The sequence below is a fragment of the Oncorhynchus mykiss genome, chromosome 6 (assembly GCF_057628025.1).
Source record: "Oncorhynchus mykiss isolate SJ-2025 chromosome 6, ASM5762802v1, whole genome shotgun sequence".
Taxonomy (NCBI): Eukaryota; Metazoa; Chordata; class Actinopteri; order Salmoniformes; family Salmonidae; genus Oncorhynchus; species Oncorhynchus mykiss.
The window spans coordinates 25,888,670-25,902,842 of record NC_143027.1 but is presented as its reverse complement, the minus strand read 5'-3'; the positions used below and the strand labels follow the sequence as shown (position 1 = coordinate 25,902,842).

Here is a 14,173-nt window from a genome sequence, read left to right as displayed (position 1 = left end):
GGATATTTTTTTGAAATATCTTTATCTGACAAAGCTTGTCAAAAAGTTTGGTCTTCTCCATCTGAAGAGGTGCTTTGAGGGTTCATAGCTGCACCATATCGAATACAACTATGCTGTAGTAGGGCATTGCTCTAACGAGGTGAGAGTCTGGGTTCTTGTGAATCTCAACTGATAGAATGTATACATGACAGAGAGAGAGGGAGAGAGTGAGGGAAGAGAGAGGGATGTTGAGAGACGTAAGGATGGAAGGAGGAATTGTGTGGACAAAGGATTGGAAGGAGATAATGATTCCCCTGGGAGCCCTCTTAAAGGTATCTGCTGAGAGTATGTCTTCTTCTAGTGATGAGGTCCAATGCTGAGAAGGCCTGGGTAAATGTTGACACTTTGCTGCTGGAATCGTGATCATTGATCCACACAGGAGGGTCTTATGGGCTAATCCGTGCGCTCAGGTGTGGCAGGAGAGAAACACAGATCCTGACTGCAAATTAAAGGAGGGACAGACGATCCTGCTGGTGGTCCTTTTTTTGGTCCCTGCTCTATCTCTGTCCTCAGTAAACATACAGGACACCTGCTCTATCTCTGTCCTCAGTAAACATACATGACACCTGCTCTCTCTGTCCTCAGTAAACTTACAGGACACCTGCTCTATCTCTGTCCTCAGTAAACATACAGGACACCTGCTCTCTCTCTGTCCTCAGTAAACATACAGGACACCTGCTCTATCTCTGTCCTCAGTAGACGTACAGCACACCTGCTCTATCTCTGTCCTCAGTAAACGTACAGCACACTTGCTCTCTCTGTTCTCAGTAAACATACAGGACACCTGCTCTATTTCTGTCCTCAGTAAACATACAGGACACCTGCTCTATCTCTGTCCTCAGTAAACGTACAGCACACCTGCTCTATCTCTGTCCTCAGTAAACTTACAGCACACCTGCTCTATCTCTGTCCTCAGTAAACATACAGGACACCTGCTCTATCTCTGTCCTCAGTAAACTTAAAGCACACCTGCTCTATCTCTGTCCTCAGTAAACATACAGGATACCTGCTCTATCTCTGTCCTCAGTAAACGTACAGCACACCTGCTCTATCTCTGTCCTCAGTAAACATACAGGACACCTGCTCTATCTCTGTCCTCAGTAAACATACAGGACACCTGCTCTCTCTGTCCTCAGTAAACTTACAAGACAGCGGCTGACTACACAACAAACGTCCTACCACATCTTCCAGAGGGGTTAATATTGGCAGCAGAAGAAACTGATTGATCTTTGGCAGATATATTTGATTGAGTAATTTTTTTGTCTTATGAGTCATAATCATATTTATACGTTTGGATGAAAGTAATAATCTAACAATGCTGGCCCAACAACTCTTGCATCTCTTCCCTCTTGCCCCATTAGGCCTAGCCTACACTACAAACTGCAGACCCTGTTCATCTTATGTGTGGAGTCAGCACAACCAAGTTGATGTGTTTATTATAGTATTTTTATGGATCAGCGTAATCATCATAATCCACGTCTTTCCCTTGTCTCCCGTGGGCATGTTCTCCCCACCGCCTGGACCTCTATCTGCTAATCAGGTAATGTTAGGGAGGTTGAATGGCGTGCCTCCCCCTGGTCGGCCTTCACTGCTCACACACTGGTGTTGTTTTAAAGAGCATTCTTTAGGAGCTGAACTTGGAAAGGTATTAAAGCGGGATTAGGGTCCTCCACAATCCAGTGCTTGTGTCATTCAGGGAGCTGTGTTCTATTCTTTGCACCGTGTCCCTCCACCCCCTTTCTGTTTGATTGTGGCTAGCCACGGGAGTCGGAGTGACTAGGCCTTTCAAAGGAGAGAGGTAGGGTTAAATCCCTAGTCCAGTGCTCCCTGCTAATTCCCCTTGTTCCTTAGAGAAGGATTTACTTCTGCTGCCAGCTTCTGAAAGGCCCTCTCTGCCCATCCGAAAAGTCGCCGTTGCCTTCCTGTGGAGGTGTGGTTGCCATAGAAGGGGCGTCATGCATGGATATTCCATCTGAACCCCACTGAGAATGGGGAACAGGGGCCAACAACAGGCTAGAAGTCCGGATTAGATCAGAGGACAAAGCGGGACAGGAAGATTCCAGAAGGGACAAATAGGAATTACAGCACCAAAAATAATGCAAAGTGACAGAGAGGGGAAATAGAAAAATAATGGCTTACAAGATTAGAATCAGAGAGCAAAAGAAAGAGAAAGAAAGAAGGGTCTGAATAAGAATGTTTTCATCTGGGTGAGAAGATTTGAGAGAGCGGTTGAAGGTGAATGTGCAATCCGGGACATATCAAACCATACTAACAAGTAATTTCCTCTGCCTTTATACTCCCAGACTAAGACGCCAATCATTAGCTAAACATTAGAGCTGGACCTCTGGGCTGGTCTCCACACATTCCTCCCCCAATGTCCCTCAATCCCAGCATGCAACAGTTAGACAGTCCTTCTTTCTAAAGCTATGAATGATTATTGATCTATCTTTGAAAAAGCAGGTGAAAATTTGGATTTGTGTAAACAGGGATAGCCAATTTTCCAAGCAACTGCATGGTTGATCCACGAGGGCTATCAGTGTTACTGATCTCTTTTTGTTTTACGCGTATATTTTTGTGGTAGACTTTGGATTTTGGATGTTTGATGTCCCTGCAATAATCTTTTGATACGCAATGTATGACTATTCATATTAGGTGATCATTAAGGTTGTATGAATAGTATATTTGGTTGTGATCACAGTCATTTCATTGTTGAACAATGTAGGTCAGCAGGTTGTTTTCACAAGAAGTCAGCGTGTTTGCAAAAAGTACTTTTTTTAAGGGATTATCCTCAAGGTTTTTCCATAGTTGAATAATAATCTTCTTAACGTATTGTAATAAATGACAGATTAAAGGATTTCATCAACCCTACGTGTGCTAATTCTGTTATCTGATATATGTTGTTTTTCCATTATAGTGAGAAAAGTTCCAATAGCCTAGTTGGTTGGAGCACAGTGTGGGAAAATGAAGGTCGGAGGCTAGTTTTCACACTCAGGTCAAATGTGTTCGCCTCTTTGGATAATAATGCAATATTTTGTATTAAACATTTTATTTGGAGGTTATAATCATTCAGAAAATGTCATAGTTGCTCTATTATCAATGTCAATGATCAATTGTGTGATAATACTATTGGATAGCTTATAAAATGACCCATCCACTGGAGTAGAACCAGTCTGATCTGTAGTACAGTCTGATTTGTAGTACAGTCTGATCTGTAGTACAGTCTGATTTGTAGTACAGTCTGATTTGTAGTACAGTCTGATCTGTAGTACAGTCTGATTTGTAGTACAGTCTGATCTGTAGTACAGTCTGATCTGTAGTACAGTCTGATCTGTAGTACAGTCTGATTTGTAGTACAGTCTGATTTGTAGTACAGTCTGATTTGTAGTACAGTCTGATCTGTAGTACAGTCTGATTTGTAGTACAGTCTGATCTGTAGTACAGTCTGATTTGTAGTACAGTCTGATTTGTAGTACAGTCTGATCTGTAGTACAGTCTGATTTGTAGTACAGTCTGATCTGTAGTAAATGGCAGCTCAAAGATGGACCTAATATGAGATGTTGACACAAGAGACAGCAACCAAACATGTACTATCTTGTTTCAACCATGCAAACAGCTGCTCTACTGAACTGTGTGGCAGACAAACTCCCTAGCAGTTTTAAATCAGCATCTACAATAACATTAACATGACAAAACCTTCCCTGGGTTACTCTCCCCTCATATTTACACATATTCATCACTATCGCTCATCCCTGTCCTGTTTCAGGAGCAGATTATGTCAATTGCTGTGCTCTCTCCCTTGCACAATGAAATAGATGTTCACCAGAAATAGATAGGCGGCTGCCAGCTGTCCTCCAACCCAACGCAAACAAAGAGCACGCTAGTAAATCCAGCTTCAAGGCTGGCCAAGATCAACCACACTCTCTGTTCCTTGCTCCAGCTAATGGGGCTCCTTCTGAATGACAACAAATGAATAAAAAACTCTCCCAGCAACCAATAAAACAATACAAACAGTTTTACATCTTCATGAAAGGACAGAAAGGAAGATGGAGGTGTTGTTTGGGTACTGGTAATGTTGCAATGTACCATAGAGGCTGGTTTAGGATGGCCTAAGGTGTAACCTTCGAGGAGGTCTGATATGTAGGAGGAGAAGAATAAACAGATATAGTGGGTGTAGAATAGAATGGGGAGGAGACACAGTGGGCATGTTCCACTTCTAGGCATTAATCAAAAGGACCATGCTGACAACCTATTGCAACAGTTACATAGGGCCAAATATATCAGATGCTAATCCGACAGAGAAACAGTGATTACGATAAACAAGTGAAAAGACATGTGTAGGGTTTTAATGTGTGGATTCTAATTGAGCATTATAACTGACTGATCCCCGTGTTGGCCAGCTGTCTGAGGCTAAGAGGCATTTGGGTGCCCATGACCGAGCGCTGTTGGTGTGGCGTGGGGCTGGGGCAACCTTAGGCACTTTAACACATGAGCTCTAGTCAAAAGAATCACTTACTGGTACTGGCTGCCCACAGGATCAGCCCACAGCCTCCTGCCCCCTGCCCCCAAACCCTCTTAATCAAAAGCCCATGGTGACAGGCCAAGCTAGGGAGACTAAGTAGACCCCCTTGACTCTGTGATGAAATAATAATATTAATGTTACATACATTTTCAATGCATCAATTAGTAATGGTACCTTTTCTCTCATCTTCTTCCGTAGATTGTTTGCCACCAAGTGCAGTGGATGCCTGGAGAAGATCGCCCCCACAGAGTTTGTGATGCGTGCTCTGGAGTGTGTGTACCACTTAAACTGCTTCTCCTGCTGTGTGTGTGACCGGCAGCTGAGGAAAGGGGATGAGTTTGTCCTGAAGGAGGGCCAGCTGCTGTGTAAGAGTGACTATGAGAAGGAAAAGGACCTGCTCAGTTCTGTCAGCCCAGACGATTCTGACTCAGGTAGGACCAAATCCTATCCAGGACCAAATCCAAGACCTATTCTGGTTGAGACACCCAGTCTTTTGTGATTTATTTTATTCTAATGGATATTATGGGCAGTGAGCAGAAGCCAATCTGTATTAATGGCTCTTAGGTTCTTGTGTGGGCGGGCTGTTGTGCTGGAAGGAATATAATCAGTGTATCATGTTCACTGACGGGAGGATTTGGAGTCTTTCTGCGGAGGGCCGAGCGTAGCTCCTCTTATCTGCTTCTCTGTATTCCTTGCATCCTCGCCTCGCCTCCACACAGTGAGGCATCTCGCCAAGCCTTACTGTTCAGACCCATCTGGCTCTCATTTAAACACACACACAAAGGCAGAGAATTTATCAAACCGTCTGTGCCTGTGTACACTTTTGTCAACTTATAGGAATATTTGTTTAACTTCCGCGCTTCGTTTTCTCCCAGTGTATCACACTGGTATTTTATGGAGGGTCTCCAAAATTCCAGAGTTGACATGAAGAGAGGATAACCTTGACGTATGCAGCAGACAGAATGTTGAAATCAACTGGAGAAATACCGATTGGCCTACTACACCACACTATTTACAGTAGAGATGATCAGAACCAGATGACAGCTTACAGAACGGAACCATGATGTGTGCATCTCTAAGCAATCACTGGAAGCCCACATCATTTGTTGCTTGAATTGACATTGCTGCTGCTTCTGAGAACACTGCCTTTCACTCACACAGGCCTTGTATTATCTTACTAATGCATTGGGGATACATTATTCAACACAGGAGTCAAAGCCATTATGTTAAGTGTTATAATTATGATTATCTTTCTATTACACTGATATTGCTTATTAGATTAGCAGACTATTTTGATGATAAAGCAAATTAGCTAGTTTGTTAAGATAGCACTTAATGTGTGCCAATAGAGAGAAACATCAAGATCCCTTTATGGACACATTTAATTAACATAGACAATAAAATCTACATCAGCTTTCCACCTTTTGGTAACTTTTGCAATTTGTCTCTTTATGCATAGCGTCCCTTCAGTCTTTTTGTCTGTTGGGACCCAATGTGTATTTTCCTTTTAGTTTGAGTTTGTGTGTTTCTAAAATATATATTTCCCATTTCCTTTGATATCTTGAGTTCATTTCCCATGCCTTTTCATGTTGGGGTGGATCTGCTATGTAGGATTCTTATCAAAGATTTATTTGGTGTAAAACAACCATTGCAATGAATTACCAATGACACAATGTCAAATCTAATGACAAATGTGCATTTTTCATTATGCTTTTCAGTCCTCTGAATGTCTAATCGTGCATGTGGCCTCATGTTTTTGTAATAAATTGATAAAAAAGGTATTAAAACCACATGTGTCTCCATTCATTATGGATACAGTTGTGGATTCTGAATCTCTTGGAATTGAAAAGAACAGACCATATATTTATCAGTAGACTGTCAGGGATGTTGTCAGCTCAAACCCATGCTGATATTGGTGAAAAATGTCTGTCTATCTATGCAGAGAAAAGTGACGATGACGATGTGGATATCAAGCAGGAGAAAGGCACGGGAGGCCAGGGGAAGGGAGATGATGGGAAAGACCCCAGGAGGCCCAAGCGGCCACGGACCATTCTGACCACTCAGCAGAGACGAGCTTTCAAAGCCTCCTTCGAGGTGTCCTCCAAACCCTGCAGAAAGGTGAGGCCCTTTCCTGTCCTTCACATGACCTGATCTCTGCCACAGCAGCTCTACTCTCACCAGACAGACAGACAGACAGACAGACAGACACATACAATATCACTGTCTGCCTACTGAACACTGAACAGAGCAGAAAACTAACACTCTATTTAACCTCTTACGCGAAGACAGCTGGCTGCAGTTTGAGCTCAAAAGTAGCTGAGGAACAAGTTTATGTACAGAAAATTACCTGTAAGAATGGCCTACATTGGAAAAGCTACTTAAAATGTCTGCATGGCTACATTATACACACATTGTGAACTGAAACCTGGGTTTTGTGGAACAAAATCAGTCTTTTAAGCTTGCTTTGACATGCTTTTGTGGTATACGGTCGATACAAATCCACACTAATATTTTAGAATATCCCCCTGGACAGACTGGCATGTGGAGAATTGGATGCATGCCATGAGGCCTACAGTAGTTTTACAAATCAAATTCTCAAATTCAAAAAATCTCCAGCACCTCAGAGCTGTGCTTTGAAGTGGCAAGCAGCACTCTGGTCTGTGTTAACTGAGGTAGAGGGTAACGCAGCCCACCTGCCCTGCGCCAAATGACATTCTGAGAGAGAGGAACTGCATTTAGCGTAGGCCCTAAAAGCATTCACTGCACTCGGTCCAGAGCTTTGAAGAGGCAGTAACCAAGCAGTCCAAAAAGACCGCCACATTAATTCAACATTTGAAATCAAAGAAAATAGAGGCAAGGCGCCCACTTGGAAATATGCCACAAAAAAAATTAAAAAGCACATGCGATTCCAATCTGTAGTTAAGTTTGTTTTCTTGTATGACGTTGAAATGCTTTTGTGTTGACTATTAAAGGTGAGGGAGACTCTGGCTGCTGAGACAGGTCTCAGTGTTCGTGTGGTACAGGTGTGGTTTCAAAACCAGAGAGCCAAGGTGAGAGCATAACCACCCCAAAGGCAGTGTTATTTGAGATAATGATGTTATTTGTTACTAATCAAGAGAACAAAGTAACAACAGCAATGGTGCACATGGATTGGCTGGAAAGGGCAAAACATTACTTACTCTAAAACAGCTATCAAATCACCACAGCTATCAACGATAAATGTAACTTTTTCATTGCATTCCTTTCAACTCTGTAAAGTTAAAGTGCAATGCTTGCAAATCTACCTCAGTCTTCCATTAGATGTCTCCACCCACTGCCTTTTTTGATATTATCTTCAAAAGCCTTTGATAATGATGTACAGTCAGAAATGTGTTCCTGTAGTTCACTCAGGGGTGAGCAACAAGGAGCATCATTTTCAAATTAAAAAGAGCACATGTTAGTTTGGGGAGTACATTAAAACTCTGTCTCCTTCTTTCAGATGAAGAAGCTGGCAAGAAGACAGCAGCAGCAACAGGAACAACAGAATTCTCAACGGCTTGGCCAAGGTACAGTACACAGCCTTCAGTTCAGCCTGAAATAGGGCAACACCCACTGTCCCAGTATCATTTTTAATAGCTGTTTCAGTAGTTTAAAAACAGCTGTTATTACCATGATTTTAGACAGTTTTGCATTTGAGATGATGTTTAAATGGTGATCTGGGATTATCACATAGCAGAAATGAAAATTATGTTTCAGCCAGCTAAACGTGTAGCATGACACTTCAATGAGAAGCACAGAGGCAGGATAATCACATACTGTACACCACAGCTCTGTGTGACCACTCTAAAACATGGCATGCATTAATTGAGGAACATGCGAACCATGGGAGTAGAACGGTCGTAATGGCTTCTGCTCATGTGTGACCCCCCTCATATTATCCCTAGTGTCCACTGGTGTGCGGAGGTGGAGGAGGCTAGCTAGCGTCTGTGGCCCCAGTCAGGCGTGGTACAAGGGAGACCGTGTCTACTGTGTGTGTGGGTGGGGAGATTTACAACTCAAACCCTGTTAAGCATCCTTGTAAATTAGATGACCCATTCTGTGTGAGTACTGTAGTCTGCATTTTGTAGCCAGGTCCAACTCTCGTGTCCCCGTTCAGTGTTGGGCCAGTAACCAAAAGGTTGCTGGATTGAATCCTTGACCTGACAAGGTAAAAATATGTTGTTCTGCCCCTAAACAAGGCAGTTAACCCACTGTTCGCTGGTAGGCTGTCATTGTAACTAAGAATGTGTTCTTAACTGACTTGCCTAGTTAAATAAAGTTTAAATTTTAAAAAAGAATAATGATGTCATACACACAGGAAGTTAGAGCCACACCAACACGTGTTCACAGACAATCTTCAAAGCAAATAAAAACAGAGGAAAATAAAGAAATATTGCAGATAATGCCATGGGAACACACTGCCAGACAAAATACCTAAAGCAGTTGTAAAATGTTTACAAATCATATTAGATTGGGATTTTTCAATTAAATGGTGGTAATGATATCATTCCAGTCATAGACAAAAGCTTAATTGGAAAGGCATACATCCACTATGGAGGAAGCATCTCACAAAATATGGTAAGAAAACACAAGAATTATAACAGTGAGAAGGAAGAATCAAAACCAGGTATACAGTAGACATAAGATTAACGATTTAAGAGATGTTGCACTAGAGAAATTACAGTTTTACAAGTTAAAGGAGCTCTATATTTATTTTCTGTGGAAATCCCAAGGCTTACATTGACATCGTATTACTGAACAGACCGACATTGCCTTGGTACTGAAAAGCCATGAAGATCATTGAATCATTTTCAGATACAGTATAAACTTAATGTAATAATGCTTTCATTTTATGGACCAGTTTGTAAAACTGACCTTGTGGTGTGTTAATTTATGGACCTTATGTCAAACTCTCTAGGAAAATGAATATAGTCATGCCCTGAAATCCCCAAAAGTGCATACTGTGGATAGGATAGTATGGGAGGAGATAGGATTTACAGTGCCTTTCAGCAGGACAATAACCTAAAACACAAGGCCAAATCTATACTGGGGTTGCTTACCAAGAAGACAATGAATGTTCCTGAGTGGCCGAGTTACAGTTTTGATTTTAAACTACTTGAAAATCTATGGCAAGACCTGAAAATGGTTGTCTAGCAATGATCAAACATGTTTTCACTTTGTCATTATGGGGTATTGTGTGCAGATTGGTGATTTCTTTCTTTATTTAATCCATTTTGAATTCAGGCTGTAATAACAAAATGTGGAATAAGTCAAGGGGTGTGAACACTTTCTGAAGGCACTGTATGTATTTAAGATAACAAAATCCACTCTGTGCTGTTAATAACTTAAACATGAAAAAATCTCAAGAACATATAAAACTTCTGGAACTAAAAATAAATGAATGACAGACATCTTTTCACAAGGGCTCACCAATGTAAAGGAAAGTGCAGGGTGGTGAGCTCCAGTCTTAAAGCAACAAGGGCTGTGTGTGTGTCCCACTCACCTCTGAGTGAGTCAAGAGCCGCCTTCTATCAGGAAATGCTGGGAGAATCTCCATTGGCCACAGCAGAGCAGGGAGGGTTTCCATGGAGACAGTGCTTTTGGTCTAGTTTCTATATTAGATTTAGAGTCGATGGCTTTCCTTCCAGCTGAAAAATGCGTATCAGGTAAAGGCCTCTTCCACAACAGTCTTAATGTAAACTCTTTCTCCGTGTGGTTGGCTGTGTTACAGAGGTGATGTCCAATCGGATGGAGGGCATGATGAACTCCTTCACGCCACTGGCCCCGCCCCAGCAGCAGCTGGTTGCCATGGATCAGAACGGCTACAGTACGGACCCCTTCCAGCAGGGCCTCACCCCCCCACAGATGCCCGGAGACCACATGAACCCATATGGTGAGCATCAGTCCCCCTGCCCCTCTACTCAACCTCACAAACTCCCCAGTGTGGGACATGTGTTCAGGCCACAGACCCCTGGTTTAGGCATATCGCACAAAGTACAAGCACCCCCCCCCCCCCACCCCCACATGAGATGACACAAACAGGCCACTGGTTTATTTTGAAGTTCATTTTGAAATCAATCCAACATGTTTTCTACTACCCTCCTACTCCCACCCCACAATCACTCCCTATATTCTCTCTCTGCATGGGGTTTGGTGACATGCTCTGGTATGTTATCTAAAAGTTTACATTGCGGACTATGTGAAGAGCTTTTAGATAATCCATAGGGCTTGCGGTAAATTATAATCAAAACAATGGTGACCATGATGAGTATAGTAATGTGCCACGATGCAAAATAACAATTTTCTGAGATTAATATGTGACAATCAGAGGGATGCAGCTGCAAGCAAGAAAAAACTAATATTTGAATCTATCTTGAATCTGTTGTTTTATTCTTCCCTTTACTTACACGGGGTGAAACGTGTAGAAGAGAATTCTGACCAATGTCTCCAACCCCATAAAGATAGCTTCTTCAACTTGATATCATTTTTTTAAGCCACCATTTTGTTTCTTGCAATTGCAACACCCAAAGTCCCAGTCTCATCACACTCCCTCTATTTTTATAGGATAAATAGAGGGAAGGATGATATTGCCAACACATTAAACGATATGCCTCTTCATCACTCTGTCCCCGTCTTGTGTAACAGTGTCATTAAAATCTGGAGTGCAATAAAGTTAACAATTCCCGCAAGGAAAATAATAGGACAAGAAATGATGAGATGCATATTAAGTTCTTTGTTGACATGTTCCTCTCAGATCTATAGTAACTGTCCCAGGGAGGCAGGACAATGACTTCAGAGAGTTATTGTCAAAACAGTTATCAGAATTACACTAGTATGTAATAACAATAATTCAAAGTGGGATTCAAGACTAACAATTATTCATTTTCAAGACAGTCATAACTACAGTACATCATCAGTATTATCAGTGCAATTGGAAGTTGCAGTTTGCTTTTATTCAATGTGTCATGTTTAGTATTTAATTTTTATGTACATGATTATATTCTTGCAACTTATTTTTCTCTTTCTCTTCTTTACAGGTAATGACTCAATTTTCCACGATATAGACAGCGACACATCTTTAACCAGCCTCAGTGACTGCTTCATGGCATCTTCGGAAGTGAATATGCAAGCACGTGTGGGACCCATTGACCGACTCTATTCCATGCAGAACTCTTACTTTGCATCATGAAAGAGCCACATACAGAAATGATGTTATGTAATATAGCAGATCATCCACAAAATCTGCTTCTCAACTTCCTCAACTTCCTCACATCAAGGAGTTTCCACACTGCTATGGACAAGACATAAGCAACAACCTCTTCCAGTGACTCCTGGATCATTTGCAGACAACGGACTCAAAGAGAGAGAAACTAGTTTCTCAACCGTGAAGATTCCCTGGGATGATTCTATTTTCTCCTCCTTTCTAGAGATTATTTGTAGCATATTTGTATAGTACTGTCACAGAAGTAGCACATCTTTTTTTGTCCACCTAAAGACATTTCATTGAGCCACTGATTTAAGAAAAACTCTTACCAAATACTACAAGCCTACCAGTTCTCATAATGCATGACTCCGTAGTTAATCGTATGACCATAAAAGTGAAAAACCCTTAAAAAAAATCATGTGAATTGTTGAGATGTCAGAATGTGGTTTTGAACTCCATGTCCTCTTTAAAATGCGTTCAGCCTGATCACATGGATAGTTTTAGCCCTAAAGAGACGATATGGTGTTCATAGTAAATAGACAGTGTGTTCACAAGAGAGGATGTGAGTGTGTATTTGTCCGGGCGTCGACATATACACCTTTTTGTAGTGTAGTGTCTGTTTAGTGTAAATACATTCCCAAACAGATTGGTTGTGCATGTACAAATGGAAAGCGTTCTATTTATTTAACTACAACATGCTCTTGAAGGTACTTATGAATCTGAAAAGCTTTATTTAAAAGGATCATATTTTGTTATGTAACTAATGAGTACCAGTGGAGGCTGCTGAGGGGAGGAAGGGTCATACTAATGACTGGAATGGAGTCAATGGAATGGTATCAAAAATATAGGGTATCAATGGGTTTGATACCATTCCATTCACTCCCTTCCAGCCATTACAATCCATTCCAGCCATTATTAGCAGCCTCCACTGGTGAGTACATGATTATTAAAATGAATTTGTATGCCATTTAATTATGAACCAACCATAACCCTTTTTTTCAGCCAAGCTGTAAATGAGCAAAATTGTGCTATTTATTTTGTACAGATTTGAGACCATGTCAAATGTACATTTTTAATGTTAAGAAATTGCTAAATTACCAAAGTCAATTGGTTCATTGAATAAACAATATTTCCATCTCCTGATAATAGCTTAATTCATGCTACACTAAAACATTGTTGTACTCAAAAGACTAAACCTCATAATAGCAAATTCAAAATTGTATTGCGTATTTTCATTGTATAGTAATAGTTAAAGTGACTGAACTCAAGGTTTATTTTTTATTTTTATTAAACTCTGTGAATGGATGAAATTTGCAATTGCAACCATGTTCGTTTTTGATTTTATTGAGAGAAGGAGAGAGAAAGAGAGAGAGTTGGGGGGGAGAGAGAGAGAGAACATTTGGTTTATTATCTATTTCACTTGCTTTGACAATGTAAACATATGTTTCCCATGCCAATAAAGCCCTTAAATTGAATTGAGAGAAGAGGGAGGGAGAGAGGGGGGTAAATGGGTCATTTGGGTGACCGAAAAAGAGAGCAGGATACTGTAGCATGGCTTGAGTAGGCTCCAGACACACCCCCAGCAGCTGCTTGAATGTAGGCTAGATACCACCTGGGTGATCCTTCATCTCCCTGACAGCCCCTCAATAAGGTCAGGCAAGCTGACACTTCCTCCAGAGCCTTGCCTTGCCTCATGCTTACTGCCTACAGTCTCTTCTAATCTGAGCTCTATTTTATCATACTAAATGAGGTGATACTTCTGTCCATTCAATTGTATAGTCCTCCTCATCCTCCCATTCTATGTCCTTTTATGACTGCAGGTTGACATTCTGCGAACAGTGAATCACATGTGATTGTATATTTGTTTAGCTTTTAGCTGCTGCGGTCAGGATGTTCACTTTTATTTTTTTAAATCATAACTGGGTAGTAGCTGCCCTTTCTTTTTTCTGCTGTGTGTTTGCTTCTGTGCTTCATGCACAGCGTACATGCGAGTGTGTGTCACGTTGGTATGAACGATTCGGGAGACAGGCGCAGGAAATGTGTAATCGTTTTTTTTTATTAAGCCCAAATTACAGCGTGTCGTGTAAAGGCATGGGGACGAAGACCAAACAAACACTATACAAAACACAGGGTTGAAACCCAAACAAACACTATACAAAACACAGGGTTGAAACCCAAACAAACACTATACAAAACACAGGGTTGAAACCCAAACAAACACTATACAAAACACAGGGTAGAAACCCAAACAAACACTATTCAAAACACAGGGTTGAAACCCAAACAAACACTATACAAAACACAGGGTTGAAACCCAAACAAACACTATACAAAACACAGGGTTAAAACCCAAACAAACACTATACAAAACACAGGGTAGAAACCCAAACAAA

The 14,173-nt window shown here is 41.3% G+C and overlaps 1 protein-coding gene across 3 annotated transcripts in view; it reads left to right on the top strand.

Moving 5' to 3' along the window:
* lmx1bb (LIM homeobox transcription factor 1, beta b) overlaps positions 1-13,103 on the top strand; it is a 63,055-nt gene extending 49,952 nt beyond the window's left edge. For 2 of the 3 annotated variants that reach the window (XM_021605860.3, XM_021605859.3), the window contains 6 exons: positions 4,757-4,989; positions 6,501-6,676; positions 7,531-7,608; positions 8,037-8,103; positions 10,308-10,469; positions 11,614-13,103. In XM_021605860.3, coding sequence (XP_021461535.3) covers positions 4,757-4,989; positions 6,501-6,676; positions 7,531-7,608; positions 8,037-8,103; positions 10,308-10,469; positions 11,614-11,765 — 868 coding nt within the window. In that variant the 3' untranslated portion in view covers positions 11,766-13,103. The remainder of the gene's footprint in view (positions 1-4,756; positions 4,990-6,500; positions 6,677-7,530; positions 7,609-8,036; positions 8,104-10,307; positions 10,470-11,613) is intronic. The other variant, XM_090239313.1, reaches the window with a different exon arrangement.
* Positions 13,104-14,173: the final 1,070 nt, after the last annotated feature.